Source organism: Poecilia mexicana, unplaced genomic scaffold (assembly GCF_051168715.1).
Source record: "Poecilia mexicana isolate PSO_F unplaced genomic scaffold, ASM5116871v1 scaffold_8, whole genome shotgun sequence".
Taxonomy (NCBI): Eukaryota; Metazoa; Chordata; class Actinopteri; order Cyprinodontiformes; family Poeciliidae; genus Poecilia; species Poecilia mexicana.
In genome coordinates this window covers 27,928,124-27,953,634 of record NW_028263377.1, presented here as the reverse complement: position 1 = coordinate 27,953,634, position 25,511 = coordinate 27,928,124, and the positions used below count along the sequence as shown (strand labels likewise).

At 46.2% G+C, this 25,511-nt stretch overlaps 2 protein-coding genes, 1 long non-coding RNA gene, 1 other non-coding gene and 1 pseudogene across 7 annotated transcripts; 3 read left to right on the top strand and 2 right to left on the bottom strand.

The window, feature by feature from the left end:
* On the top strand, nt 1-560 carry LOC148158181 (uncharacterized). The gene is made up of 2 exons (XR_015763975.1): nt 1-193; nt 405-560. It is a non-coding gene; the product is annotated as an uncharacterized LOC148158181 (long non-coding RNA).
* Nucleotides 561-1,930: 1,370 nt separating this feature from the next.
* On the top strand, nt 1,931-3,690 carry LOC106908195 (protein NLRC3-like). Its single transcript, XM_088007841.1, has one exon. The coding sequence runs from the start codon at nt 3,100-3,102 to the stop codon at nt 3,688-3,690; it is 591 nt and encodes a 196-aa protein (XP_087863967.1). The 5' UTR covers nt 1,931-3,099.
* Nucleotides 3,691-4,875: 1,185 nt separating this feature from the next.
* On the top strand, nt 4,876-6,162 carry LOC148158180 (NACHT, LRR and PYD domains-containing protein 12-like; annotated as a pseudogene). Its single transcript, XR_015763999.1, has 3 exons — nt 4,876-4,994; nt 5,314-5,761; nt 5,969-6,162. The product of XR_015763999.1 is annotated as an NACHT, LRR and PYD domains-containing protein 12-like (transcript).
* A 3,111-nt stretch (nt 6,163-9,273) lies between these two features.
* Nucleotides 9,274-22,232, bottom strand: LOC106908194 (suppressor of cytokine signaling 7-like). Of its 3 annotated transcripts, XM_014974217.2 has the most exons (10): nt 20,476-22,232; nt 18,906-18,967; nt 17,731-17,835; nt 16,911-17,048; nt 14,737-14,876; nt 14,487-14,655; nt 14,290-14,418; nt 13,539-13,674; nt 13,176-13,348; nt 9,274-11,249 (listed from the first exon to the last, which is right to left on the bottom strand). In XM_014974217.2, exons 1-9 carry the CDS (start codon nt 22,005-22,007, stop codon nt 13,222-13,224), a joined length of 2,538 nt encoding a protein of 845 aa, XP_014829703.2. In that variant the 5' UTR covers nt 22,008-22,232; the 3' UTR covers nt 9,274-11,249; nt 13,176-13,221. The 3 variants fall into 3 exon arrangements, with proteins under 3 accessions (XP_014829703.2, XP_014829704.2, XP_087863966.1); XM_014974218.2 differs by lacking the exon at nt 17,731-17,835; XM_088007840.1 differs by lacking the exons at nt 16,911-17,048; nt 17,731-17,835.
* A 1,182-nt stretch (nt 22,233-23,414) lies between these two features.
* trnas-uga (transfer RNA serine (anticodon UGA)) lies at nt 23,415-23,496 on the bottom strand. The gene has a single exon. It is a non-coding gene; the product is annotated as a tRNA-Ser (tRNA).
* Between the last annotated feature and the right edge of the window lie 2,015 nt (nt 23,497-25,511).

The window sequence follows — 25,511 nt, the reverse complement described above, 5'->3', positions numbered from 1 at the left end:
TGGAAAGCTTTTGGATGTTGGCCATGTTGTTTCTGGTGTGTCTGTTGCTCAGAAATACATTGATAAATCTCACCTAGATTAAACATTAGCCCTTTTTATGGCTGTGGCACTGAAAGAATCAACTCACACATTATTTCCAGGTTTCTCTGGCTGTTCAAAAGGTCGTCCTGTTTCACTGGGTGGTGGACGTCAGGTGAGTCTTAGATAAACATTTTCATGTTTAGGTGATTTATGTGTTTGACCAAAGCATTTTTCAGCATTACAGAAAGCAGCAAGTTGCTCACATACATGAACCGATGTCTCTGGTTTTCTTTGAACTAAGTCTTGATGTCAGTAATAATTTTCATTTCTGCTAAAAATCAATCCAAACGTGAAATCTGCAGCTCTGTCCTTCTTTTCCTCAGAACCGGTTCTGCCATCAAATCAACATCCTGCCATGAAATCTGATCGCTGAGATAAAACAAACACTGGAATAATATTTGATATGACATTGGACTTTGGAATAACAGTCTTTTATTATCTTTGTATGACAGGTTATTAAATAAAAACTCATGTCTTGAGTCCTGCTGTTTCATTCAATCTGATGTGTCAGATCCAGACCTTGTTTATTACTGTTTTGATCTATTTTATCTTTAATGCCACCTTTACAAGGTGGAAACAGTTCAGAGTTCATCTCATGTGGGCAGAGCAGGAAGAGTAAAGTCAGGTAATAGTTCATCTGCACTGACTCATTAATGAACCTGTAAGCTGTAGAGAAGGACATACAATCTTAGTCATATTTCTTGTTTTGCACATTGTAGCCTGTTTTTGTTCCAACCTGGACTGACTGAAGATGAGTCTTTGTAAGGGACAGGACAACAAAACTGTGTCTTCAGCACCCAGCTGCCCGTCGATGAGGAGTGACCACTCCAACATTCTCCCTCCGCTGTTCAGTGACGAACTTGGACCTTCAGACACGAAGTAAGAAACTTTGCTGTGAACCAAGCTGGAGATTTCTCATTTCACCTTAATTTCTTGATCACTGACACACCTGAGCTTCAGGTGTTTCACCATTTGTAAAAGACAGAGTGAAGGATGACATGAGGAGTTTGGGATGTTTTGTTCACTTGTGAAGGCAGAGAACCAATCTTCCAGAATCCAGCACAGACAGTATCTACCAGCAGATTGCATTCATACATTTTGATAGTATTGAGATCCGTGATCATATTTCATTGCTTGAAACCAAGTTTTATGATGTCATGTCACAGATTTTTTTGTGTGTGTAATTTTCCTGTAAAATCGACTCAGAGTCCACTACTGTTGCTATTTATCATGTTTCATTGTCTTTTTTCTCTGTATGTTCAGAGGGAAAAGCAGCAGCCATGTTCCTGAGGTGGATGACACGTCGTGCTGCGCTGTGTGTCAGAACCTCCTGATGTATCCAGTGTTGGCCAGCTGCGGACACTGGTTCTGCAGACAGTGCATGATCGCATACTGGGACAAGTCAACTCCATGCGCCCCCTGTCTCCAGTGTGTAGAAGTGTTCACACCCCCTACTGGACCTCAGGCAGCCAATCAGAGCAGCTCTGGAGAAGGTAAGGCTGACTACATTCACCTTCCTGATAAACAACAGCTATGAAGCAATCTGCTCATTCAGTGATGAATTCAGTGGTGTGGATAATGGCAACCCTCCTGTTCTATAGGTTCTGGAGGTTCTTCTGAAACTTAAATATATCTGCGCTTGTATGTTCTGGTCATGTTTGCTTCACAGAGCTACCAACGCCCAGAGGGATTCACAGAATGGTGGAGCATCATTGCTGAAGCATCTCTTGTGTAAAAAAGTTTTTTTTTATATACCTTTTTGCTTTTGTCTTTCACCAGGTTTTGGTCTTCAGGAGGATTTAGACAAACACAGGAACCAACTGAGGAGGAGATGTAAATATGTAACTGAAGGAGCTGATGAATTAGGATCCAGAACTGTCCTCAACAGCATCTACACCGAGCTCTACATCACAGAGGGATGGAGTAAAGAGGTTAATACCCAACATGAGGTGAAGCAGCTGGAGAGAGCTTCCAAGATCCAGAACCTCCATGACTCTCCAATCAGGAGCCATGACTTCTTTAAATCCTTCCCTGACCAACATGGAGCCATCAGAGTGGTTCTGACCAACGGCGTCGCTGGTGCTGGTAAAACCTTCTCAGTGCAGAAGTTCACTCTGGACTGGGCCGAGGGCTTGGAGAACCAGGATGTCAGTGTGGTGGTTCTGCTGTCGTTCAGGGAGCTGAACCTGATCAGAGATCAGCAGCACAGTCTTCTCTCGCTGCTCCATGTTTTCCATCCAACACTCCAGAAGCTCCCAGCAGAGCAGCTGGCTGTCTGCAAACTGCTCTTCATCTTTGATGGCCTGGATGAAAGCAGACTTTCACTGGACTTCAGCAGCAGGCAGCTGGTTTCTGACGTCACACAGAAGTCATCAGTCAACGTTCTGCTGACAAACCTCATCAGGGGGAACCTGCTTCCCTCGGCTCTCATCTGGATAACTACCAGACCTGCAGCGGCCAATCAGATCCCTCCTTCATGTGTTTCCAGGGCAACAGAAGTACGAGGCTTCACCGACGCCCAGAAGGAGGAGTACTTCAGGAGGAGGTTCAGTGATGAAGAGGTGTCCAACAGAATCATCTCCCACATCCAGACCTGCAGGAGCCTCCACATCATGTGTGGAATCCCAGTCTTCTGCTGGATCACTGCTACGGTTCTGGAGAACATGTTGACCTCAGAGCAGAGAGGAGAGCTGCCCAAGACCATGACTGACATGTACTCACACTTCCTGCTGGTCCAGACAAAGAGGAAGAAGAACAAGTACCATGGAGGACATGAGACAAGTCCACAGGAGCTGATGGAGGCTGACAGGGAAGTTCTTCTGAAGCTGGGGAGGCTGGCGTTGGAACATCTGGAGAAAGGAAACATCATGTTCTACCAAGAAGACCTGGAGCAGTGTGGTCTGGACGTCACAGAGGCCTCAGTGTACTCAGGAGTTTGTACAGAGATCTTCAAAAGAGAGAGTGTGATCTTCCAGAAACCAGTTTACTGCTTTTGTTCACCTGAGCGTCCAGGAGTTTATGGCTGCAGTTTACATGCTCCACTGTTTCACCACCAGGAACTCAGAGGTGGTGAAGGACTTCCTGGATGGTTCACCCAACACCCATGTTAGGAGAGACTTAAAAATGGAAGACGGTAACTTCACTCTAGATTGTTTCCTGGAGAGAGTCATGATGAAATCTCTCCAAAGTAAAACTGGGCATCTAGACATGTTTGTTCGCTTCATTCATGGCCTTTCTCTGAAGTCAAACCAGAAGCTCCTGGGAGGCCTTGTTGATCAAACAGAGAACAGTCCAGAGAACATCTATAAAATCATCAACAACCTGAAGAAGATGAACACCAATAAAATGTCTCCAGATAGAAGCATCAACATCTTCTACTGTCTGATCGAGATGAATGATCTCTCAATTCAACAGGAGATCCAGGAGTTTCTGAGGATGGAGAACCGATTAGAGAGGGAGCTCTCAGAGATCCACTGCTCGGCTCTGGCCTACATGCTACAGATGCTGGAGGAGGTTCTGGATGAGTTGGACCTGGATATGTTCAACACATCAAAGGAGGGGAAAATGAGGCTGATCCCAGTGGTGAGGAACTGCAGAAAGGCTCGGTGAGATCATAGAATCAATATTAAGTCATAGAAAATGTTTCCTACTTGGAGAGACTGATTGAGTCAGTTTTTAGGATGTGATGGCACTGGTTGCCTGTCTTTAACAGAAGAGAGCAGCAGAGGAACATATAAGTTGGAACGGGCTGTAACATGAACTCAAAGTGTGTATACAAGATACACCAGCTTACCTCACTGAGGTCTGCAGCCCACCAACCTGTGCGTATGAACTAAAGAAGACTCAATTGAGCCAATTCACAACACATGTACAGAAGCATTTAACTGCCAGAGCTTGGAAATTCAGGAGAATCTCAATATAACGAGGTATAAAATGCGTCTTGTTGCTACAAGAAAGTATCACTGAGACGAGTTGCTACTTTCTACTTTGCTACAAGAAGGCTTCTCATTATAACAAGGTATAAAACTTGTTAAAATGAGAGTTTCTTTTTAAAACAAGGAAGTTTTAACAAGAAACTATTAATAAAAAAGTTTTATATCTCATTACAGCAATACATTTTCTTGTTTTATCAAGAAACTTTGTTCAGAAAATCTATTTATTTATTAAAATATGCTCCTGTGATAGAATACAACTTGTTAAGGAGAGATAGATAAAGGAGCTCCTTCTGACTCTCCGTCTTCTCACTTTGTTTCTTCCAGACCACATCTAAAAATCCCTGGAGGTGTTACTGTTATGACCTTTGTTATATAAAAGAGAAGAAATATTTTGGGTCTAATAAGATATAGGTCTTGCTAGAATGAGCTTTTCAAAGCCTTTAAAAAGAGACGGTTTATCATTTTAATAAGTTTTGCATGTTTTTATAGTGAAAAAGTTTTCTTGTTAAAGAAATACTGCTCCTGAATTTCTTTCAAAGCCCTGGCTTAAAAACGTCTCCACATGTCATCTCAAGGCACTTTACAAAAAATAAAGTAATTTCAATCCAAACATCCATCAATTCCAGTTAGCACTAGTTATCAAACAGTTCAGCTCATTATTCATACTGGTTTAAAAGGGTTTGTTTCTAAGGAAACTCAACATGTTGCATTCATTCTTTGACTTGCAGCTTTTCCCTCATAGATAAGAATGTCTCATATAAAAGAGTTGTAATAACATGCATCATTTTATCTGTGACATTGAAGCCTGGTCGGCTGTCGCCTCTCGGAGACCCACTGTGAAGTTGTTGCCTCGGCTCTGATGTCCAGCCACTCCCAGCTGGTAGAACTGGACCTGACTGGAAACGTCCTGCCTGGCCCAGGAGTGAAGCTCCTATGTGACGGACTCGCAAGTCCATACTGTAAACTGAAGACACTGAAGTCAGTTCCCTAAATATTTTGGTTTGTTTTAAATTCTCAGTTTGAACTTCATGAACTTTTGGGTCCGAAAGCGTCTAACTGTATGAGCATAGTGGCATGGAGACAATACCTGAGCTCTGGGCAGGATTTACGTTATTTCTGAGAAAGTGAAACTTACAACATCCTTTCTTTTTGTTGTTCCTTTTGAAGTCGTAGGTATGTTTTGAGCTGTTTGTCAATGTGAACAGCAGCTCCCAATAAACTGGTATATATTGACAATCAGATTAAAATCTTAAATTCTGTTTAATTATCTGATTAGATGTTTTTATTTTCTGTGCAGACTGAGAGGCTGCAGGCTGTCAGAAATCAGCTGTGATAGTCTGGTTTCTGCTCTCATGTCAAACCCTTCTCATTTGAAACATCTGGACATGGGTCTGAACAATAAACTGCAGGGTTCTGGCATGAAACTGCTTTGTGCCTTTCTAGAAAATTCAGAAAGTAGACTCAAGACACTCAGGTCAGCTCACAAAGTTCATTTTATTGTTCTTCCTCTCGCCTTTGTCAAACAAGCAAAATCTAACCTGCTTTGACAGAAAATGTTTTTCTTTGCTTAGATTGCTAGAATGTAGCTTAACTGGAGTAGCCTGTGCTTATTTGGCCTCGGCTCTGAAGTCCAACCCCTCCCATCTGACACATCTGGACATGAGTGGGAACAACCTTGAGGACTCAGGTGTGAAGCACCTGTGTGCTTTCATGGAGACTCCTAACTGCAAACTGCAGAAACTGAGGTAAGGTCACCATCTTCCTGTTAGCAACCTTACACATTAACTAATCTAAGATCAGATCATCTAAATGTGATGGGAAAGGGAAAAAAATGTGGGGATTTTCACTGGGAGAAAAAAGCCCCACATCAAAATGCTGCCACCACCATACTTGACAGTTGATACAGGTCTGACGATGTGTCTGAAAATCAAATGTGTCCTGTTGTTCATCAGTCTGTGGGGCTGCAGGCTGTCGGGAACCAGCTGTGCTTCTATAGTCTCAGCCCTAAACACCAACCCGTCTCTTCTGAAGCGTCTGGATCTGAGAGACAACAACCTGCAGGATTCAGATGTGGAGCAGCTGCTGGATCTGGTGGAGAGCCCACAATTCAGACTGCAAAGGCTGAGGTGAGCAAGGGGGTCTTTCTGCCTTCACATAAAATAAATGGAGAATGGAAGCAGTTATTTATCATTACTGTTCTCTCATCTTTCCTCTGCAGGTGGAAATGATGATCCTTGTACAGATGAAAAGGAGGCTAAAATGGACAGTCGACTGACAGGAAAGACTTATTTAGTTTGTGTGTTTATGTGAACCATTTTTATATACTTGTGGGGACCTGTTCTGTCTACACTGTGAGGTTGTGAGGATCACTGCTTCAGGGGTTAAACTGTAGAAATGAATGGAAGTCGATGTAAAGTCTCCACAAGACACAAAAACATGACTGTGTGTGTGTGGCGGTAGTAGCTCTACTGCATCTCACATTGTGTCATAGATGCTGCCCGTTAATATATTTGCATTGTTCCTCTGATCCTGAAGTTGCTGTCAGAAATGCTAACGCTGAAGGTTGAGAAACGTTTAAGCTCCTCCCTGTAGGAACAAACCATTAAATCCATTAAAGTTAAAAACAAGTCTTTAAACTCAATTTCCATAATATTTCAGAAGGAAAAACCTTACAGTCCATTTAAATAAGCTTATTTAATTATTTCATCATAATGAAAATCTCACACAATAAATTATTCTTTCATTTTTAATGCCAGACTGGCTCAAAGTGTTTGAGAAGTTGTGTTTTGCAGTGTGGCTCAGTTACTGAGTTAAAGGATTTCAGGCCCCATTTTCAATTCTTATTAAATTAAAAATGGACTATTTTAATGCAACAAAAAGAACAGGTTGTTGTAGCTCCAAAAATGGTCTCAGACATTTGGCTTACAGTTTCCTGAGTTTTTTGGTCTAAAAGTATTTTTAATTTATTTCCAGCAACAAAAGAGAGAATGTTTTTCTGTTTCTGCTTAAAAGGTTGCTGGATGATTTTGACCCGTCACATTAAGCTGAAAGTAAGAACACAGCTATTCAAAGAAAAATAAGAACTGAGGTCAGGTGCCACACAAATTCATTCCAAGGGCTGTGTTGCCTTTACTACTCATGGGGTCTGAGTGCAGGGAGCCTCCCAACAAAGATGTGCCCCTTTGTGGGGTCCAACATCCCAGACCCCACACTGCTTAGGAGCATTTCCTAATGTGTCTCCTGCTTTTTCCCCTTCCCCTTGGGGAAAAAGCAGCCCAAGGAGACTAGTGGTAGCAACTAAAAAAATGTGTTTAAGTGTGTGCTCTTCCCCTCGGTGAAGGAAGATGCTTCTTCCCTCTGCTCCCTCCCTGCCCTTGCCTGCCCTGCTTGCTCTGTTTTTGTCCCGTCTTTTTCTGTTTTTCTATATTTTTGGAGCCTTTCTTTGCACATCATCCAGATCTACAAATTATGGATCTGGTCAACTGATCTCTCAGTGCAATGGATCAAATTTTCGACGAGAAGTCTGGGCACAGGAGAGCCTCTAGTCCTGTGGGGACACACCCGGCGGGATTCACCCTGGATTTATTCATGATAACAGGATTTCTGCTGTTTGGAGCTTGTGGATTCCTGGATTATTGACAAATTTGTGACAGACTTGGCCGAACTAGCGAACACTCAGACTGTTGGTGTGGACAGAGACGAGGACTCTAAAACTCACAAAGGAATGGAATCGATCTTGGAGAAGTTGCTAGTTTCGGTTCAGTGGAACGGCCAAACTAATTTGGATGATTGGGAACTGAGACGTATCGGAGAGACTTTAGGGAAGATTGAAATTTATAATCTTCCCAACCTAAGACATTCTGTTTCTGAATTGGCTTTCCCTGTGTGGCCTTGGAAGGGCTGCATATTTCTAATCTCCTTGAAGATATGTAAACATAACGCTCTTCCCTCCTCACTCCCTCCTGTATCCATGCAGCTGTGGAGCTGAGCGCTCCCTAGGACATCATTCCTCTATAACACCTCCATCGGACTTTGCCGGGAGGCTGAGCAACGTGGTTTCATGGCCCTGTGATGTCACCGCCTTCACTCATGTCTTTGTTTTGTCTGAACTAATGTGTCCTCTCCCCTTTTTGTGAGGATTTAATGAACCTATTTAGGTTTCTGTTGTCTCGTTGTCCCCTTGATTTCCACAGCTGTCACTCATTCTCCTGTTTACCTTCCCTGTGTATTTATTCCCACCTGTGTCACTTGTTCCCTGTCGGGTCCTTGTAAGTTGTGTCTTCACTGTGGTGTTGTCGTTGTTTCCTGTCTCCCAGTTGCGACCAGAGTCTGAGCACCTAGCCTTCTGCTCACCTGTGCTGCCTGGACTTCTGTACTCGTGTATTCATCATAAAATCATCACTTTTCTCTCCATAACTTGGGTCCACAGCATCTACCTCACCTTCGCTTAACCACACATCATGACACTTTTATTTAGAAACTCTGGAGTACTCACTTTTAACCCAGAAAAGGAATTAGATTAGAAACTCTTTAGCTTTTTTTTTTTTTTTTTTAGAGTACTCACTATTTAGACCAAGATCATACTTCTTAATTTCTAGATTATATTGCAGAAACTCCTATTTCTCTTTCCTTTGGTTTGTTATTTTGTTTGCATTTCCTTTAGGTTCCTGTAAAGCACTTTGTATTGCCTTGTTGCTGGAAAATGTGCTATATAAATAAAATTAGCTTTACCTCAGTGGCGACCCCTTGTTCGTGGGAGCTGGTACTGCAAATAAACGCACCACAGGAAGCATGCCTCATTCAACCAATGAACCCTCCAAGCCTGTGTTGAGATATTTTTTGCATCCTGTAACGATTGCTATTATAGTAGATTCATCCTAAAGTTCATCTTAATCTGAGGTTAGTAGTGTTAGTTATTTGGAAGCTTATCCTTAAAATAATTTTATGAAAATGTGTTTATATTAAATCTGTAAATGAAACTGAAATCTATATACTTTTAAACAGCTTAAAGAATTTAAAAATATGTTTTAAGGGTAACTTTACCTTCTTTTGTCATAAGCTGTAGTATTTGGGTGTGGGGACAACAGAACAGATCCGTTTCAGGCAGGGGTGACCTCTGACCTGCAGGGAGGAATTTTTTGATACATCAGTTTGTTTCTGACAGTTTGTTCATTAAAAGTGCTTCAGTTGAATTCTCCGTTTACATTTCTATTAACGTTTGTATTTTGTGACCCATAGACTAAAAACTAAATAAAGGTTTTCGTCTCGAGGACTTTCAGTCCCACCGTGTTTTATTAACAGGTGACGGCACAACAACGACACATTACTGCTCCTCCACACCAACAACAACGTCTTCAGTCAACATTTACAACTGTTTGACATCATGGAAGAGTCCAAGCAGGACGTCTGGGTCCCGCCTCCAGTTTTCCCAGAGTTCCCAGTGTCTGAATCCGTCCTCCCAGAGAGCGAACAGTAGGATGTTGACATGGTTGTAGCTCAGTAGTCGTCATGGTAACCCTGCTCTAAGTTTTTTGGTAATGTTGCCGTCGCGGCGCGACTGTCGCCTCCAGGATCTGGATGTTATTCCCAACAGCAAGTAAAGTTCCAAACATCTCCAAAAAAAATGAAAACCACAGATGGAAAAGTTCTGAACATCATCCATCTGTCACTGCTTCATCCCTCAGAACCAGGAATGAGTCCAAACAGGTCGGGCAAATCCGCACATTTCTCCCAAACAACCCGGAGAACTGAATTTAAAAAAGTTCCTCTGACATTATCCACGGGAACTCTGATGCTAACAAAAGGTGCTACATGGAGGAACCAGAACCGGGTCGGTTCTATTCACAAAGAAGCTCCAGAAAACTATAATCAATAATCTCAAGAAATGAAGTAGAATTATAGAGAAATAGTGGCAGGAAATTAAATCCAATAACACCTAAAAATAGGAGTGTTTATTTAAAACTGCTTAAATAAAAGTAAGTCTACATGTAAAAAATGCTTCTCTCTTTAATTTCATATCTAACATATTTTGTACCTTCATTTCAGGCTGACATTGCACAGTAGAAATTGTTCATAGTGTTTCGCCTGGTGAAATAAAAGTTACATTTTTAATTTTAGCTAATGCTTTCAAAAATAGGAATAGCTAGGCATTTAAAATTTAAATTACATTTTAAATTTGAACATTTTTAAAAATCAAAGAGCTGAAAAGGCAAAGAATCGGCTTCTGTTTGAAGACGAAACAAAAAGTTCTGGACAGGTTCTGGTTCCTGGAACCACAAACTTTTACACCAACCAGCTTCATCATCATCACCCCTTCACAGAGGCTCCGCCCCCTCCACACCTGCCGTCGTACCTGAACCAAACGCAGCAGCAGCAGGACGATGGTTTCATCCAAAGGTTCATTAATATCGATAATCCAGCGTAGAGACAAACAGCAGAACAGACCAGACTGACCGGGTCAGACATGAGCTGCAGATTTAAACCCAAATCTTCTTCCTCATGTTTGGGTTTTGAGATCCTTCCTCAGGGATGTCTTCCTCTTTTAAGCCCCGCCCACTTTTAGCTGACAGATGATTTAATTCGGTTCCGGCTATCAGAACCATCAAATTTAATAGCAGAAATAAACTAAACTTCAGGATAAGAAGTAAATACCTGACCTGCATCATCAGGTCTTTCAGTTTAAAGCTGCAGTTCATCGATTCAAAAAAATATCCTTACATTTTTTTAAAAGCAGGAAAGTCTGAAAATTAAATATGTAATTAAAGATTCAAAATATCTGATTTAAAAGTTGAATGATGATTGGCTGATTATCAGAGCAGCTGATCAACATATGGTACCACCGAGCAGCGCCCCCTGCTGAGGCTCCAGCAGAAAGGGAAGTAAACATATGATCCGTGTGGAACCGACAGAACCCTCCCCGGTTCCGGACGTCGAGCTCCGCAGCATTTTTTGGGATCCTGGAGGCGACTGACAGTTCCTCTCCTTCCCGACAGCGACGTCACGCTCGCTTCAGTCCAGCTGATCAGTGATGACATCAAAAAGGAGGCGGAGTCTCCTCATCCCCTGTCCCTCGCCTGGCGACTCCCTGCGAGCCAATCAGAGGAGGCAGGATCATCTGAAACCCGCCCGGATACCAGACTGAGCGGAGGGAGCCCATTGGCCGCAGTCAGAGTCCAGTTTGAGTGTTTGAACGTCCTTCAGTGGTCGAGTCCAGAGAGCAGAGAAAAAAAAGACCTGCAGGAAGAAAACAGCATTTGAAGGGACAGTTCACACTTCCAGAACCAGAACCAGAACCAGAACCAGAACCGTCTGCTCTCCTGCTGGACTTCAGACGCACAGAATAGTTCTGGTCTTATCATGACGACCTGCAGTCGCTGCATTACATCACGAGATCAGGAAGCCATTATTAATCTAAGGCGCTGTGACATCACAGAGGAAGAGCTGCTGTGATTGGCTAACCTCAGATTCCCTTCAGCTCATTGGCTGTTTGATGCATTTTGCACCTGTTGGCCTCCGTACCTCTGGCTCTTTCACAGCGGTTACATCTTCAGACAGACTCAACGTCCCGCCAAGCTGCAGCAAAAATGTTGCTGCAGCTCTCAGGCCGTTTCTCATTCTGCTCTGATGGAAACTTTTCATGTGTTGATCAACCAGCCATTTTTTCCAAGATGGCTGCTTAGATCTTCTGACGGCCCGCTGAGACTTTTAGTCTGTGATTCAGTTTGAGATTATTCTATAAGTTTATGGATTATATTTGCATTTGTTTTAACCTTTCTCTTAAATGTCTTTTCTTCTTCTTCTTGTTATTTTGCTTCACTGTCCTGAGCAGCAGAGCCTGCTGGTTAACGCCTGTGCTCTTTATGTCCTTTATGCATAAACTGAGGGGAGGAAGTGAAGGTCAGGTTGTGGATCGTGACCTTCAGGCATCCTGCTGTTGGATCGCCATTAAGTTTCTATGGTATGAGCGCCCCCTGGTGGTCAGCAGGAGGCCATGCAGTCGGTGCCCAGGATCCGTTTCACTGCAGTGATTCAGGTCATGTTGTTCTGAACACGTCAGGCTCAACCTGAACCAGCAGAAAACCCAAAATCAGGTTTTCTATCAGCAGCAGCGAAGAGGAACCTGAAAATAATCCACATTCCTGGAAGATCGTCTGTTTCAACTGGGGCTGTGGTAAACCAATATTTTAGTAGTCGAGTAATCTATCGATTATTCTTACGATTGATCCAGTAATCGGATAAATAAAATGATAAAATATTGGTAAATCTTCCATAACAGCAGCGTTACTATCAGATATCATATCAGTCCATTTTTCAGCTTCCCTAACAGAAACCAACCTGTAACAATAACAGCTAATTTCTAAGTGAACCTGAAGAAAAGTTACACAAAGATCTGAAATTATATGTAATAATAAAGAGGCTCACAGATGCGCTGATAAAAACGATCCAGTTTTTAGTTTCTGTTCGTCTTCAGTGAGTTTAACAGATGAACTCTCACCTCGGCCCAAACCTGCCAAGCTTTGGGTTTGACAAAACGGGAAATGTCTCCTGGATTGGGGGGTTTGGGGTTGGAGGGCAGGCGGAGTAAGACCGGGGGGGCAATTCGGGATATTTACGGCTCCTCCTACCAGCCACGTTCCGCCTCCCGTTGGTTCAGACCTGGATGATGAGACATTTAATGCCGGTTCGTCCTAAAGCTGCTCTTCCACTGTCGGCATCAGCCGCCCGCCGTGTTCAGTCTCTAAATCCTCCTCAGCTCTGAACCAGCAGCTCCGAGCAGAAAGGCTGCCGGACTCCCGGATCGCTCCGGTTATTTAAGGAAGTTTGTTGGTCCCCAAAAACGATGAAAACCCGGAATTATCATGAATCAATAAAATCCCCGCGGGCCGAACTTGAAGATTGGACGTTATGATGATAGCTCTTAGCTTTCGTCACAACCCAGAGGCGGAAGTCGGAGCTCTGCGCAACGTAAATAATGTTCCTGCGGGAACACGGCGCGCTAAATGATTAAACATAAACTAACGAAGCTTCGAGGCAGGTAAATTTTAACCAAGTAATTTTAATAATCGAGGGACTCGAATCATCCGAGGAATCGTTTCAGCCCTAGTTTTAATCCCTGAACTGGAAACAGGAAGTGCAGACGGGCTCTGGGTCGGGTTCTACCTGTGGGTGGGCTCCAGGTGCGTCCCGGTCCGGCCCGGTTCCGGTGCTACGTTTGGGACCGGACCCCTGGCTGGCTGCTGGGCTCCCTGGCCTCCTTCCCGTCCGGTAGCGCCGCGCTGATCTCCTCCTCCGGGTCGTAGTAGTAGAACTTCCTCAGGTAGGCGATGAGCGGCCTGGAGGACAGAGGGAAACGCCTTTTACTTGCAGCTCAGGTAATGATCCAACGAGCCAATCAGCAGCTCAGTGTGGCTTCCTCTCTGAGCCGAGCTGCTGCTGATTGGACGATTTCACTTCTGTTTCTGCTCTGCCACTTCCCGTCTCCCCTGAGTACGGGCTGGGGGCGGGGCTTCTGCAGGTACGTACGTAGGTAGCGGCAGCTCCTGGATGTGGTCGATGCGGACCAGCTGCCTGATGCAGAAGCGACACAGATGCTGCAGCGACTTGACGCTGCTGAACCTGGAGACCGGATACAGGAGCTGGACCGGAGTTGGAGGCAGACCTGGACACACACACACACACACACACAGGTAAACACATCCATTCAATAAAGGAAACAGGAACTTATTGTGTCTCCATGGCAACAGAGAGATGCAGCATCCAGGTCAAACCGTGTCGACACAAGTTTAAAAGAATTAAAATAAAATAATCGGCCATCCGTTTGGAAAATAAATTTAAATCACCAAAGAAAAGTCTGAAATCCAGGAAACCGCCGATCCAGGCTGAAGGAAAGTCTGGATGACTTTACTCTGCATTCATCAGAGTAAAAACGGAAACGTGAGAAACCTGCAGTTTTCTGTATAATGTTCTGGTTCTGGTTCTGAGGCTGAAACCGACCCGATACTTCCATCTAGTAACCCAAATCACTTCATTATGATAATTAAAGGGTATTTTACTGGGGTCAGGATTATTTTGCTCTCCTTGCAATAAGTGGAGAAAATACTGCAAAATTCCTTCCAAATATTTCTAAAGTTTAACCACAAAATCTGTGATTCTGAAGTAAAAAACTTCCAGAAATAATCATGAAAACCTGGAAGAAGCAGCTGGAGGCTGTCGGAACCCCTGAGCTGCGGCTCCGGTTCTGGAGGTTCTGCAGGTGAGACGGGTTGGTTCCTACCTGGGACTCGGGAGCGCAGGAAGTAGAGGAACTTTCCGTTCTTGGAGTGCATGATGGCTCTCTCGATGAACTCCACCACGGAGTGGCAGCGGTCCTCGAACTTGGGGTGGCACCACAGACTGAAGGTTCCTGCCGGACGGAGAGGTCAGCGGGTCACGCATGGCCGGCAGGGTCCTGGCCGTGTGTGTGTGTGGTACCTCTGTAGTGCTCCATGCGTGTGTGGTGTGTGACTCCCTGCGACCGGAAGCTCAGACTCAGGATGTAGCGTGGATCCGAACTGTCCCGCACCAGAAACGATCCGTCTGGTTTCCCTTTCAGCTTCATCTCTGCGTCTTCCCAGTTCATCGGACCCCAGTACCAGCCGCACTGCAAACACGCCCCAAACCGTTAGGCTCCGCCCCTTCCTCACCACCAACATCCAATCAGAGCGCAGGAAGACACACCCACCTTCTCCAGCTCCCGGAGGCTGGTGGCGAAGCTGCCGGCGTCGGGCCGGCTGAGGGGGCAGCGGGGGGCGAGCCGGGGCAGCGGGTTCTGGCCGTCGGGTCGCAGCGGTACCGGGCGGGGCAAACCCCGCAGGAACGTGTCTGGGCAGAGAAACGGACCCGAGTTACAATCGGACCAGATCGGGCTGAAACGATTAATATGATTAATCGATTATTTATTTAATCACGATTAATAGGATCAATAGGTCAGCGTGATTACCTGGTTACTTTAGTACCAATTCATTTTGTTTTACAATCAATTAATCCTGATTAATCAGATGAACCATGACTAATCATAATTAATCAACTATATAAATAACTGTTGGTTATTTCATTAATCGATTGTCAACTGGAGACCAAAGAAAAGTTTGTTTCCTGAAGGAGCCACAGAGCAACGATGACGTAATGTTTCCTTTACTAAAATGAGTTCTCTGAAGGAGAATAAAACGTTTAAAAATGTAACTGAATTATTTGTTTCCAGGTTTTTCACCCATTTTTAGCTTCTAGGGTGAATCCACACCAGAACAGAGCTGGTTGGTTTAGAGGTGAGAATGTAACTCTGATCCGCCTGAAACCTCGGTCCAGCTGAAAACATGTCTGAATGCAACCTGACTAGAAACCGCTCCAAAAGCAGGAAGTGAGCTACAGTGCAGGGCATTCTGGGTAAATACAACCGTAACAAACGTGCATTTCCACCATTAGAGGAAAAAGTGGCTCATGGTCAGATGTGGAGGAGAGGAGATAGAGGCTCTCATACAAATATGGTCAGAAGAAAAGATATCGAACCACTCACAAAAACAAAGTTATCAAGCTAATTAATGTGAAATGGAGGCAGTGGGATTCCCTCGTACAGAAGCACTGAGATAAATACATCCAAATCCGTGACATGCTGAGGACAAGTGGAAGTTCAGGAGACGGGAAGGAAAAGTTTCCTTGGTATGAAGAACCAGGAGCTGCCTGCATGTTGTGGAGTCCCATCAGAAACAGTCTCCACTCAGGTCTTCAGAGGTTTTGTGTCGATTCCTTCAGTAGCTCTTGGTGCAGCGCCCCCACAGGCCAGGAGGGGAACAGGTTTTTCAGTTTGTTTCAGTCGTTTGACACAGTGCAGCGTGAATGCAAACTACAGTCCTGAAAATGTAACAAATGTTGCAATTATGATCCCCAATCAGTCTGTCGGACTGTCAGGTGGGAAAAAGAGCCTTAAACAAAACTTTAAGTCTGCAGAACTTATTCCTCCATATTTATCCAGAGCTGGAAACGTTTTAAATTAAAATCAGATGAAGTGTTTAACCGCCAGAGTTTGGAAATAAATTCAGGAGCACAATCTGAAACTCATTACGAGTTTTTAACATTTTGCTTAAACAAGATAAAAATCTACTTCTAGCAAGTTTTGTATATTGTTAAAACAAGGAAACTTAGAAGGTTTTCTTGTTTTAAGGACACAGTTTCTCATTATAAAGGAAAAACTCCTGGATTTATTATCCAGCTCTGGTAGCTAAACACCTTGGCAGCGGTTCTGAACTGATCCGGATCAGTTTGGCTTTGGACTCGAGACAGTGGGCCCAGTATGGGCGGAGCTGCTGGAAGTAGAAATGCAGCGGGAACCCGGAGTGGGGCGGGAACCCAGGGCAGAGCGGGAACTGGGGCGGGAATCCAGGGCGGAGCGAGAACTGGGGCGGGAATCCAGGGCGGAGCGGGAACTGGGGCGGAGCGGGAACTGGGGCGGGAACCCAGGGCGGAGCGGGAACTGGGGCGGGAATCCAGGGCGGAGCGGGAACTGGGGCGGGAATCCAGGGCGGAGCGGGAACTGGGGCGGAGTGGGAACTGGGGCGGGAACCCAGGGCGGAGCGGGAACTGGGGCGGAGCGGGAACTGGGGCGGGAACCCAGGGCGGAGCGGGAACTGGGGCGGGAACCCAGGGCGGAGCGGGAACTGGGGCGGGAACCCAGGGCGGAGCGGGAACTGGGGCGGGAACCCAGGGCGGAGCGGGAACTGGGGCGGGAATCCAGGGCGGAGCGGGAACTGGGGCGGAGCGGGAACTGGGGCGGGAATCCAGGGCGGAGCGAGAACTGGGGCGGGAACCCAGGGCGGAGCGGGAACTGGGGCGGGAACCGAGGCGGAGCGGTCAGGGTCTCACCGTTGAGGCTCAGGCTGTGCTGGATGGTGCTCAGGGTTGGGTGCAGCGCCAGCGGCCGGGGGGGTAGAGACTGCATGGAGGCCCCCGCGCTGCGCTCCGTGAACGGCCCCTGGTGCTGTGGAGGACCCCCGAAATCATCTGCAGGTCAGAGACAGACAGGTGTGAGAGGAGGCCCAGCGGTTCTGAATTATGCGGACCGCCAGGTTGGTCCAGATGGATCAGAATGATCCGTGAAACATTCTAGACTTTCATCACTATCGGAGCCTGACGGCAGCATTCCCATCTTCCTGATTCCTGATTAAAAAAACCTCCATCATGACCGAAATGTACAGAAGAAAATGCTAATTTTAGACTGTAGTAGTGCCGAGCGATTAGCACAGGACGGACGTAGCATCATGGAAACATCGTCCAGCAAACTGACGATGAAGTTGCACATTGCCATGATTGACACAAAGAATGTCAGCTAGCTAGCTGGCTGGTTAGCAAAGGTACATTAGCAGCTAGTTAGCGGTAGCCTCAACCGCCTCGAGTCACAGGACAGATTGAAGATGTCTGTGTATGACCAAAACTTTGTCTGACAGAAAATCCCTCAGACAACATGAGATCAAATAGTCCTGCCATCATGACCAATGTAGGACCTCTGAGTGACGCCGTGAAGGTCCACTCACATATTTTGTAATAAAATTAGAATATTTTAAGGCCTTAATTGTGAACAAATTAATTGAAGTCTTTCTAAGAGTTTCAAGGATGTGTGACGGTACGACAATGAGAGCAACCCGATCAGAGGAGAGGACGGAAGAGGAAGAGGAAGAGGAAGTACCGAGCAGGCTGAGGCTCCGCCTGGGAGGGGGGGGAGGGGTGGGGGGGTGCTGAGCGCTGCCCCCCCTGCGAGAAATGTCCACATCGACCAGAGACACCGTCTCACCTGGACAGAGGAAGGAGGGAGGGGTTAGTGAGCAGAGAGGAAGAGCTGAGTGATGAAGATGAGGAGGCATCGCACGTGACAGGTGATGAAGGTGAAGCTGCTGAGGTTCATCCCGAGTTCCTACCTGCGGTTCTAAAGGAGAACCTTGTGGACCCACAAACAGCCCAGATGTGTTTTTAACCCGTCTAATGGGGTCGTTGTCATGGCGACTCAACCTCCTACAAAACCGACCCAGCATCGGTACCAAACGTCTCGGTGTTTCAGAACCAGCTGAGCTGAAGGAGCCAGAAGGACGACAGAACCGATCCGCCGTGGCGTTCCTCAGGGCTGCCGCCCATGTTGGAAATCTCCATGGTTACCAGGCTGTGACACAAACTACTTTATAACTTTACACGCCTCATCCTAGAGTTATTGTTACTTTTTACCCTAAAATGTGTGAAAAAGGTGAAACAAACCACAAAGTAGACCAGGAACTGCTGGACTCATGGACTAAAATCTGACCAATCAGCTAACAGCTACGTCAGCGCTCTGAACCAATCAGCTAACAGCTCCAGGGTTCCCTCAGATCTCACTCAGGTGGTCGAGTTGCCACGGCGACCCACCAGCAGTCCTCCATGTTTTGAGTTAAAAAATGTTGAAAGTTATCAGGAAATTTGAAAGCATGAAGAGGTAATTATTTATCTGACATGATTAACTCTACTTAAACTACTGAGCCTTAAAAAAAGGCAAATAAAATAAATAAATTGTTTGCGCTTGTGTTTTGGTGCTGTTCTTTCACCTGCTGGATGTTACTGTTTGTTATTCATTCAAGCAGATTCAGTTGTTTGGTAGGAGTGCTCTGATTGGATGGAAGTAAAGCCTGGCGGTCCGCCATGTCTACAGAAACAGGAGAACCCTGATCCGCATCACTGCCTCCAACCAATCAGCTGCAGCGACTCGTTAACATCTCAGTGATCTTCACCCAAACACCTGGTCCACCAGAAACCACATGATGACTCATGGCTGTTGAGCAACAGGTTGTAACATTGACAGAGTGTTCCTGCTGCCCACACCTGACCAGGTGAACTCACCGGTGAAAGCAGGAGTGAACGGCACCGGGGAGAAGGCACTGTGAGGCCTGGACACCTGCAGCCTGGAGACAACAGAACAACGGTTAGCACAACAACATGAACACTGAACAGCTTCCACATGACGAAGCCATCAGATTGGTCTGATGGGTCAACAGACCAATCAGCCACTCTTAGGCCACCATCTTGGAAATCTCCATGGTTACCAGGCTGTGACATCAGTCATACCTGACCCAAACCCTCCCTGTGGGAACCCCAAACTGCTGCCATGGAGACAAGCTTTATCTGAGGTCTGAGAGAAGGATGCTGTCTCCATGGTAACTTCCCATCTCTCTCTCTGTGCTGAGCAGTGAGACTGCTGGTCACCATGGCAACAGCTGCGGGGAAAAGTTGCGCGGGAGCCGTATGAAGTTGGGTCGGATCTGAGAGCAGAAATAGAAACGTTCTGATGATTTAAACAGAACGGAGACGAACCGTCAAGGTCCGGTTTCAGGCAGAACATCTGGGTCTTAACTGAGCCAGCGCTGGTGGTTCTGATGAACAGAACCTTGGACCGGGCTCTGTTACTAAACAGAACCAGATAAGTCCAGAATCAGATGAGCAAAAAGATGACAGACCAGAGTTTAGAAAACTAAAACTAGAACAACCAGATTCAGATCCAGAACCAACAGAACCTCCAGAACCGGTCAGCAGTCCTTGCTTCAGTTTCTGGAGGTTGCAGCTGGATTCCCTGAAGGTCCAGACCAGAACCGGCCTGGTTCTCTGTAACGAGGCGAACTCTGGTCTGTTACAGCTGCGGTTTGTCGTTCAGTTCTCCAGGTTTAACGAACCAAATAAACCAAAAGGACCCGAGTTGGTTCAGAACTGCCGCTCAGCTGGCTGAAACAAGCGCTGTTTAGAAACAACTCGTGATCAAAAACACCAGTTGGCGTGGAAAGTAAAGGACTTTGTCTAGTCCACTCCAGGGGTTCCCCCTGGAATCCTGCTAAGGCCGGTGGTCGGGCCGAGCGTAATCCACCAGAACCACCCTGGTTCTGTATTGAAAAATGTTCAGTTACTGAAGTTGGAGGCGCAAGAGCGGGCGTCACGGCTTGGAAACAAACCCAGTTGATCCGTCTTTCTGTTACTGGTGAATAAAAACCTGATTTACCAACATTCAGCCTGGTGGGGGAGCAAAGCCTGGTGGCCTCCAGGCTGATAAAATACCGGGACGAACCGGCCGCTGTCTTCTTCAACCCATCAACTGCTGGGGTCCCAGTTTGGACTGGGACTGAACTATTGGACTCAACCGGTCCCAGTAAGGACGGTTGGACTCAGAGATCAGGGTCCACCCAGACCATCACCTCTCCACCGCCGTGCTTCACAGCTGGGAGGAGGAGTTTGGTTTGTTCCAGAAGTGTCGCCTCTCCTTCCTCCAAGAAGCCGGACTGGTTCAGTGACCTGACCTTTGACCTGCTGCCTGACTTCTGACACGTCAAAGCCTTCAGAGGAACAGTGATTTGTCTGGAGAAATCAGATCAGCCTCCATGAGGCTCTGAAGGGTGCCGTCGTCATGGTAACAGAGGGATCTTACCTGTCCTGGTCGGTGCTGCTGCAGGTGGACCCCCACACGTCCAGCAGGCTCCCCCCCGACGAGGTGGAGGACGCCAGCGACGGTCGCTTGTCCAGCAGGCCGCCCGACCCGCCGCCGGAGCTCTTGGTTCTGAACAGCTTGCTGAGCCGGACCTTCAGGGACCCCCCCTTCCTCGACTTCCTCCGCGGCGTCCTATCATTCCCCCCTTCCAGGACCGTCAGGGGGGAGGCAGCCCGCCCGGCGCCACCCGCTGCCACGCCGAGCTTCGGGGTGGCGGCGCGGCTCTGCGGCTGGGACCGGGACTGGTGCTGCGGGCGCGGGCCCGGGTCAGGGGGAGCAGCACCGGTGGCCGGGGGGCTCTGTGGAGCTGCAGGGGGGGTGGCGGCGGCGCGGCATGTCGGCTCGGTGCAGACGCCCGCCTCCTCAGCCAGTCTGTGGACCTGTCGCATCAGGCCGCTCAGCGTCCCGGCACTGAACACGGTTCCGGCACCCCCTGGCGGCCCCCCAAAGTCGACCCCCCCAGCTTCCTCCTCGCCGTCTCGCCCCCCCCCCTGCGGCAGCTCTCCAACCTGCTCGGACCCCAGGCCTTCCAGAACCAGCAGAGCGTCGCTGGTGTCGCTGGGGTCATCTCCAGGGGCAACAGGACCCGCCGCCAGGATGCTGTGACAGGAGCAGCGAGGGGAGAGCGGCACCCTATCTCCCTCACCCAATCCCTCCCTGCCCTCGCCCAGTTGACCCAGCTTCTGGGCCAGCACCAGAACCGGGTCTTCAGCCCCAGACGGGCAGGTTCTCCTGAGCTCCAGCAGGCCCAGGCGCAGGGCCTGGTCCAGCAGACCCGGGGGCCACTTGGCCAGCCGGTGTCGGTGGCACAGGATGGGGATGGACTCCGGGTCCAGGGCAGGGACCGGTGGGGGGTTCTGAGGCCCGTCGGACCCTTTGGATAGTCTGACCACCGGGTGCCACTGCAGGTTCTCCTCCAGGGATGGGACACAGCCAGAGTTCTGCTCCTTCCCGCCTCCAGGTCGGAAACCAGCTGTGCTAGCAGAACCCGAACCTGGACCTGGCTCCAGCTTCTGTCTCTCTGGTTCCTCCTGCAAGAACCCAGCTGGCGACGGCTGCTCCAATCCGGACCGCAGCAGGTTCTGTAACACCATTAGCTGTGCCCTGGATCCGTGTCCGGCCGAACCGTCCACGAACCGCTGCGCCGCTGCGGCAAAGTCCTCAGGCGGCGGGGACAGCGGCGCCTCGGAGCTCGCCGGGCCCTGCGACAACCCCAGACCGCCCTCCAGCTCTCCCTTCCCGGGGAGCGGCGAACTGTAGTGCGGGGATGCGGATCCGAGGCCTGCTGAGGGGCCGCTGGAGTCCACATCAAACCCGCCGCCGTGGTGTCCCAGCGCCGCTTTCACCGGTCCGAACCCGCCGCCTCCGGACCGGATCAGGTCGTCGGGCTCGTCCAGCCGGTCGTACTCCGCGGCGGAGACGAGCCGCATCAGGACGAAGTCCGGAGACATTTCTTGCTGCGCGTCATTCATGGCGGCGGGCTAACGTTAGCGGCTCCGCTCTTACATAACAGCTGCTGCATCTCCGCGCCGAGCTCCGGGCCGCTCCGGGCGGCGCACACTGCGGTCCGGACCGGGTTGGGACGGGGACGGCTCCACGGGACCACCACGGAACAACAAGGGGCATGAGAAACCCGCCCGGTTAGCCGCTAGCCTCCAACCGAGTCATCCTCCAGTGAGACAACGGGATGTGATGAAGAGGAGGGCGGGGAGCGAAGCTGCGCAGGCGGCTTCGCTGATCGATCAGAGCCGATCGATCAGCGGGGCTGGAGAGCCGATCAGCTGCTATTATTATTATTATTATTATTATTATTATTATTATATTTTATCAGTTATAATTTGTAATTACTTTTGCTTTTAAATAGGTTTTCAAGATTATTTAAAATATTAGGTAATATCATACTAAGTACTTCTGAACAGAAGGAAATAAGATCTTCATTACTTTTTTACCTTTTCATTTATTAATTTTTTCCTGTCTCCTGTCTGTTTTTAGTTAAATTATTTTTGTTTCTTTCTTGCTTGTTTATTTGACAGAAATTAAACTGTCTTTATTGATGGTTTGAGTATTTGGAGGACATAAATAATGTGCCAGTAAACAGAAGTGGATGAAGCGGGAAATCTTAAAGCCAGATTCATTGGGATCCTCCAGGATGAGCTGTGCGCAGGAATTTCTAAAATATTTTTAAGCAGATTGTTATCAGGTTTTCTGTTTCATTAATTTAGTAAATCTGTGACGGTACTATGCTCTAAACTATGACTGAACTGGAGTTCCATACCAAGATAGAACCTCCGCCATGTTTTACTGAACGATAGGTTTTGTTGTAAGTTTCTTTTACATCAGAAATTTTTCTTTAAATTCAAATTTCAAATTCAAAAATACTTAATTGATCCCAAAGAGAAACTTAATGTTGTAACTCTTTAATTCAAATTCTTCACAGGGTTATACTGTTGGCAGGAACGATATCTTGTAGCGGTCTGTATTACAGTGAATGTGAAGAAGCCTCTGACTTAAGACACAGTTTTCCTAAGAAAACGTTAACTTTGGATCCCTGACTGCTTCACACCATTAAAAGATGATCCAAAGCTTCAACACAGTTTCAGATTGTGCTACATATTTTTATGCCTGACTAATTGTGTAGTGTAGTGTTATTTTTATCCAAATAAATAGTCAATCATGCAAAGCTTTATAAGATTTCAGTTGACATCTCTTTAGGAATCAATTATTTGGAACTAAAATATTATTTCTAAAATCTCATGTGTCTCTCTGCGTTATCCTTGAGACGTTAATATTTCTGTTTTTCAAGGACTTTGGAGGCAGATCAGATTAATTCTCAGATTAGATTATCTGTCAATCCAAAATTGAAATTAAAAACAACGCATCGCTGCGAGCAGGGTTCGAACCTGCGCGGGGAGACCCCATTGGATTTCAAGTCCAACGCCTTAACCACTCGGCCATCACAGCTGTATCCGTTTCCCGCCCTCACCTGATCACCCTTTCAACTGTGATATCCAGTGGGACGGTCAGGTTTCATACAGTGTTGCGACATGTTTTCATTTGGTTGCCAGTAGTTCACATTCGGAGCTGAAAACGTCTGGCTGTCGCTGTAAGCTATAGAAAGGTCGTGTAATTTGAGAATGCTTCCACCAGAGGGAGACAAATCTCCGTCCCTAACAGAACAGATATACAGATGATTCTTCTGCACAGCAAAGCTGAAGTTGGTTTCCATTTCTAGCTTCCAATAGCTAAAGGGCCATTCCACCTAATTTTTCACTACCTTCAGCATCTTTAATCGACTCTAGTTTAAAAACTACAACACCTAGACACTAGATTATTCTTCTCTTCAAGCTGGATATTTAAAACCATGTTTGGGATTTGTAAAACCTTTATGTGATTTGTGAAACTTCACTAAAGATCAGATTACTATTCACACTTTTTCCATGCAGTTTTTTTTTTTTTTTCAAATTTAATTCTAATTCAAAACCGCTTTATTAATCCCAATGGGAAACTAAATGTTGGTGTTCTTCAAAGAGTTATTGTAGATGGTGATGGCTGTTGGAAGGAAAGATCTTCTGCAGAAGGTATGATCGAGGTTTGAAGTGTCTAGGTGTTGTAGATTTGGAATTAGACCAGTTCTAGTGAGATCCAGATACAAAAAAGTGGTAAAATCAACATTTATTGAAGTTTCACAAATCAGAAAAAGGTTTCACAAATCCCAAATATGTTTTCAAATATTCTTCTATTAGAGCAGAATAATCTAGTCCAGGTTTGAAGTGTCTAGGTGTTGTAGTTTTTAAACTAGAGTTGATTAAAAATGCGGAAGGTAGTGAAAAATTAGGTGGAATGGCCCTTTAGCTATTGGAAGCGAGAAATGGAAACCAACTTCAGCTTCGTGATTTACGGTTTATCCTCTTATATTATGTCTATGGGTTTATCCTCTCCTCCATGCCACAAGGAGGCATCAGTGAGCTCACCATTGGCTTGTTGTGCTTAGGTAGCTTCGTTGTTATGGTTACAAACCATCTAATGAACTACGGCTAGTGTTTGATAATAGTGTTAATATGCAGATAAACCTGAATGAATGAGTTCATTATAAAATTACCTTTGACCCCTAATTAATTTGATGGCTAAATAGCATTTATATGTAAATTCTGTTATCCTATTCAAGCCTACGGAAATCTATTTCTACCACTTTGATGAAAAATAACGGATTTAGTGACTTCATTAAAACTTATTTTCTCATCATAGTACATGAGGTAGTATTGCATAACACTGAGATGCATATTATGTCATAGTATCTTAGTTAGGGTAGGACAGCTAGCCAAATCACTTTTGCGACAGTTTATGTAATAATATAATATAATAATTGTAGGAGGCAGTATTTCATATTATGAGACAGTAAGCAGAGGCCTCAGACCAGCCCAATTATTAAACTCATGTAATTCTAATCTTATGTTAAATAAATATGTCCATCATACTTATTCTGTAATTCAGTGTATTTTTCTAAAATATTTCCAATTCAGCGCAAGAGTTGCTTTACAATGTAGCTTTTTTCCAAAAGTGCATATCATATATTCAGTGTAGTTGTGTCCAGTCAAAACTCAAGATATGTGAAATATTAATCAGAAAAATTGATTTTATGGTACAACAACTTGCCATAAACAGCTTTAGGACCCAAACAAAGAGAGAAATCAGGGAAACGGCCCGGTTCTCCCGATTAACCAATCCAGGCCCGACAGCATCTTGTTAGAAGACAGTAGTGTTGTGATTAGAAAGTATTTCATAACATGATGAATATTCATAGCTATACTGAGAGAATTTTACCTCAGCTGAAACCTCACGATGGGATACCAGGCTGGGTTTCAGGGAACCTCAGAAGAAATCCAGGACTGGATTCAGTGTTCCTGGAAGTGGACCGACCTTCAGCCCAGGAAGTAAATGAAAGAATAAAAAGCTGCAGTTCTCCTGTAGGTTCTGTC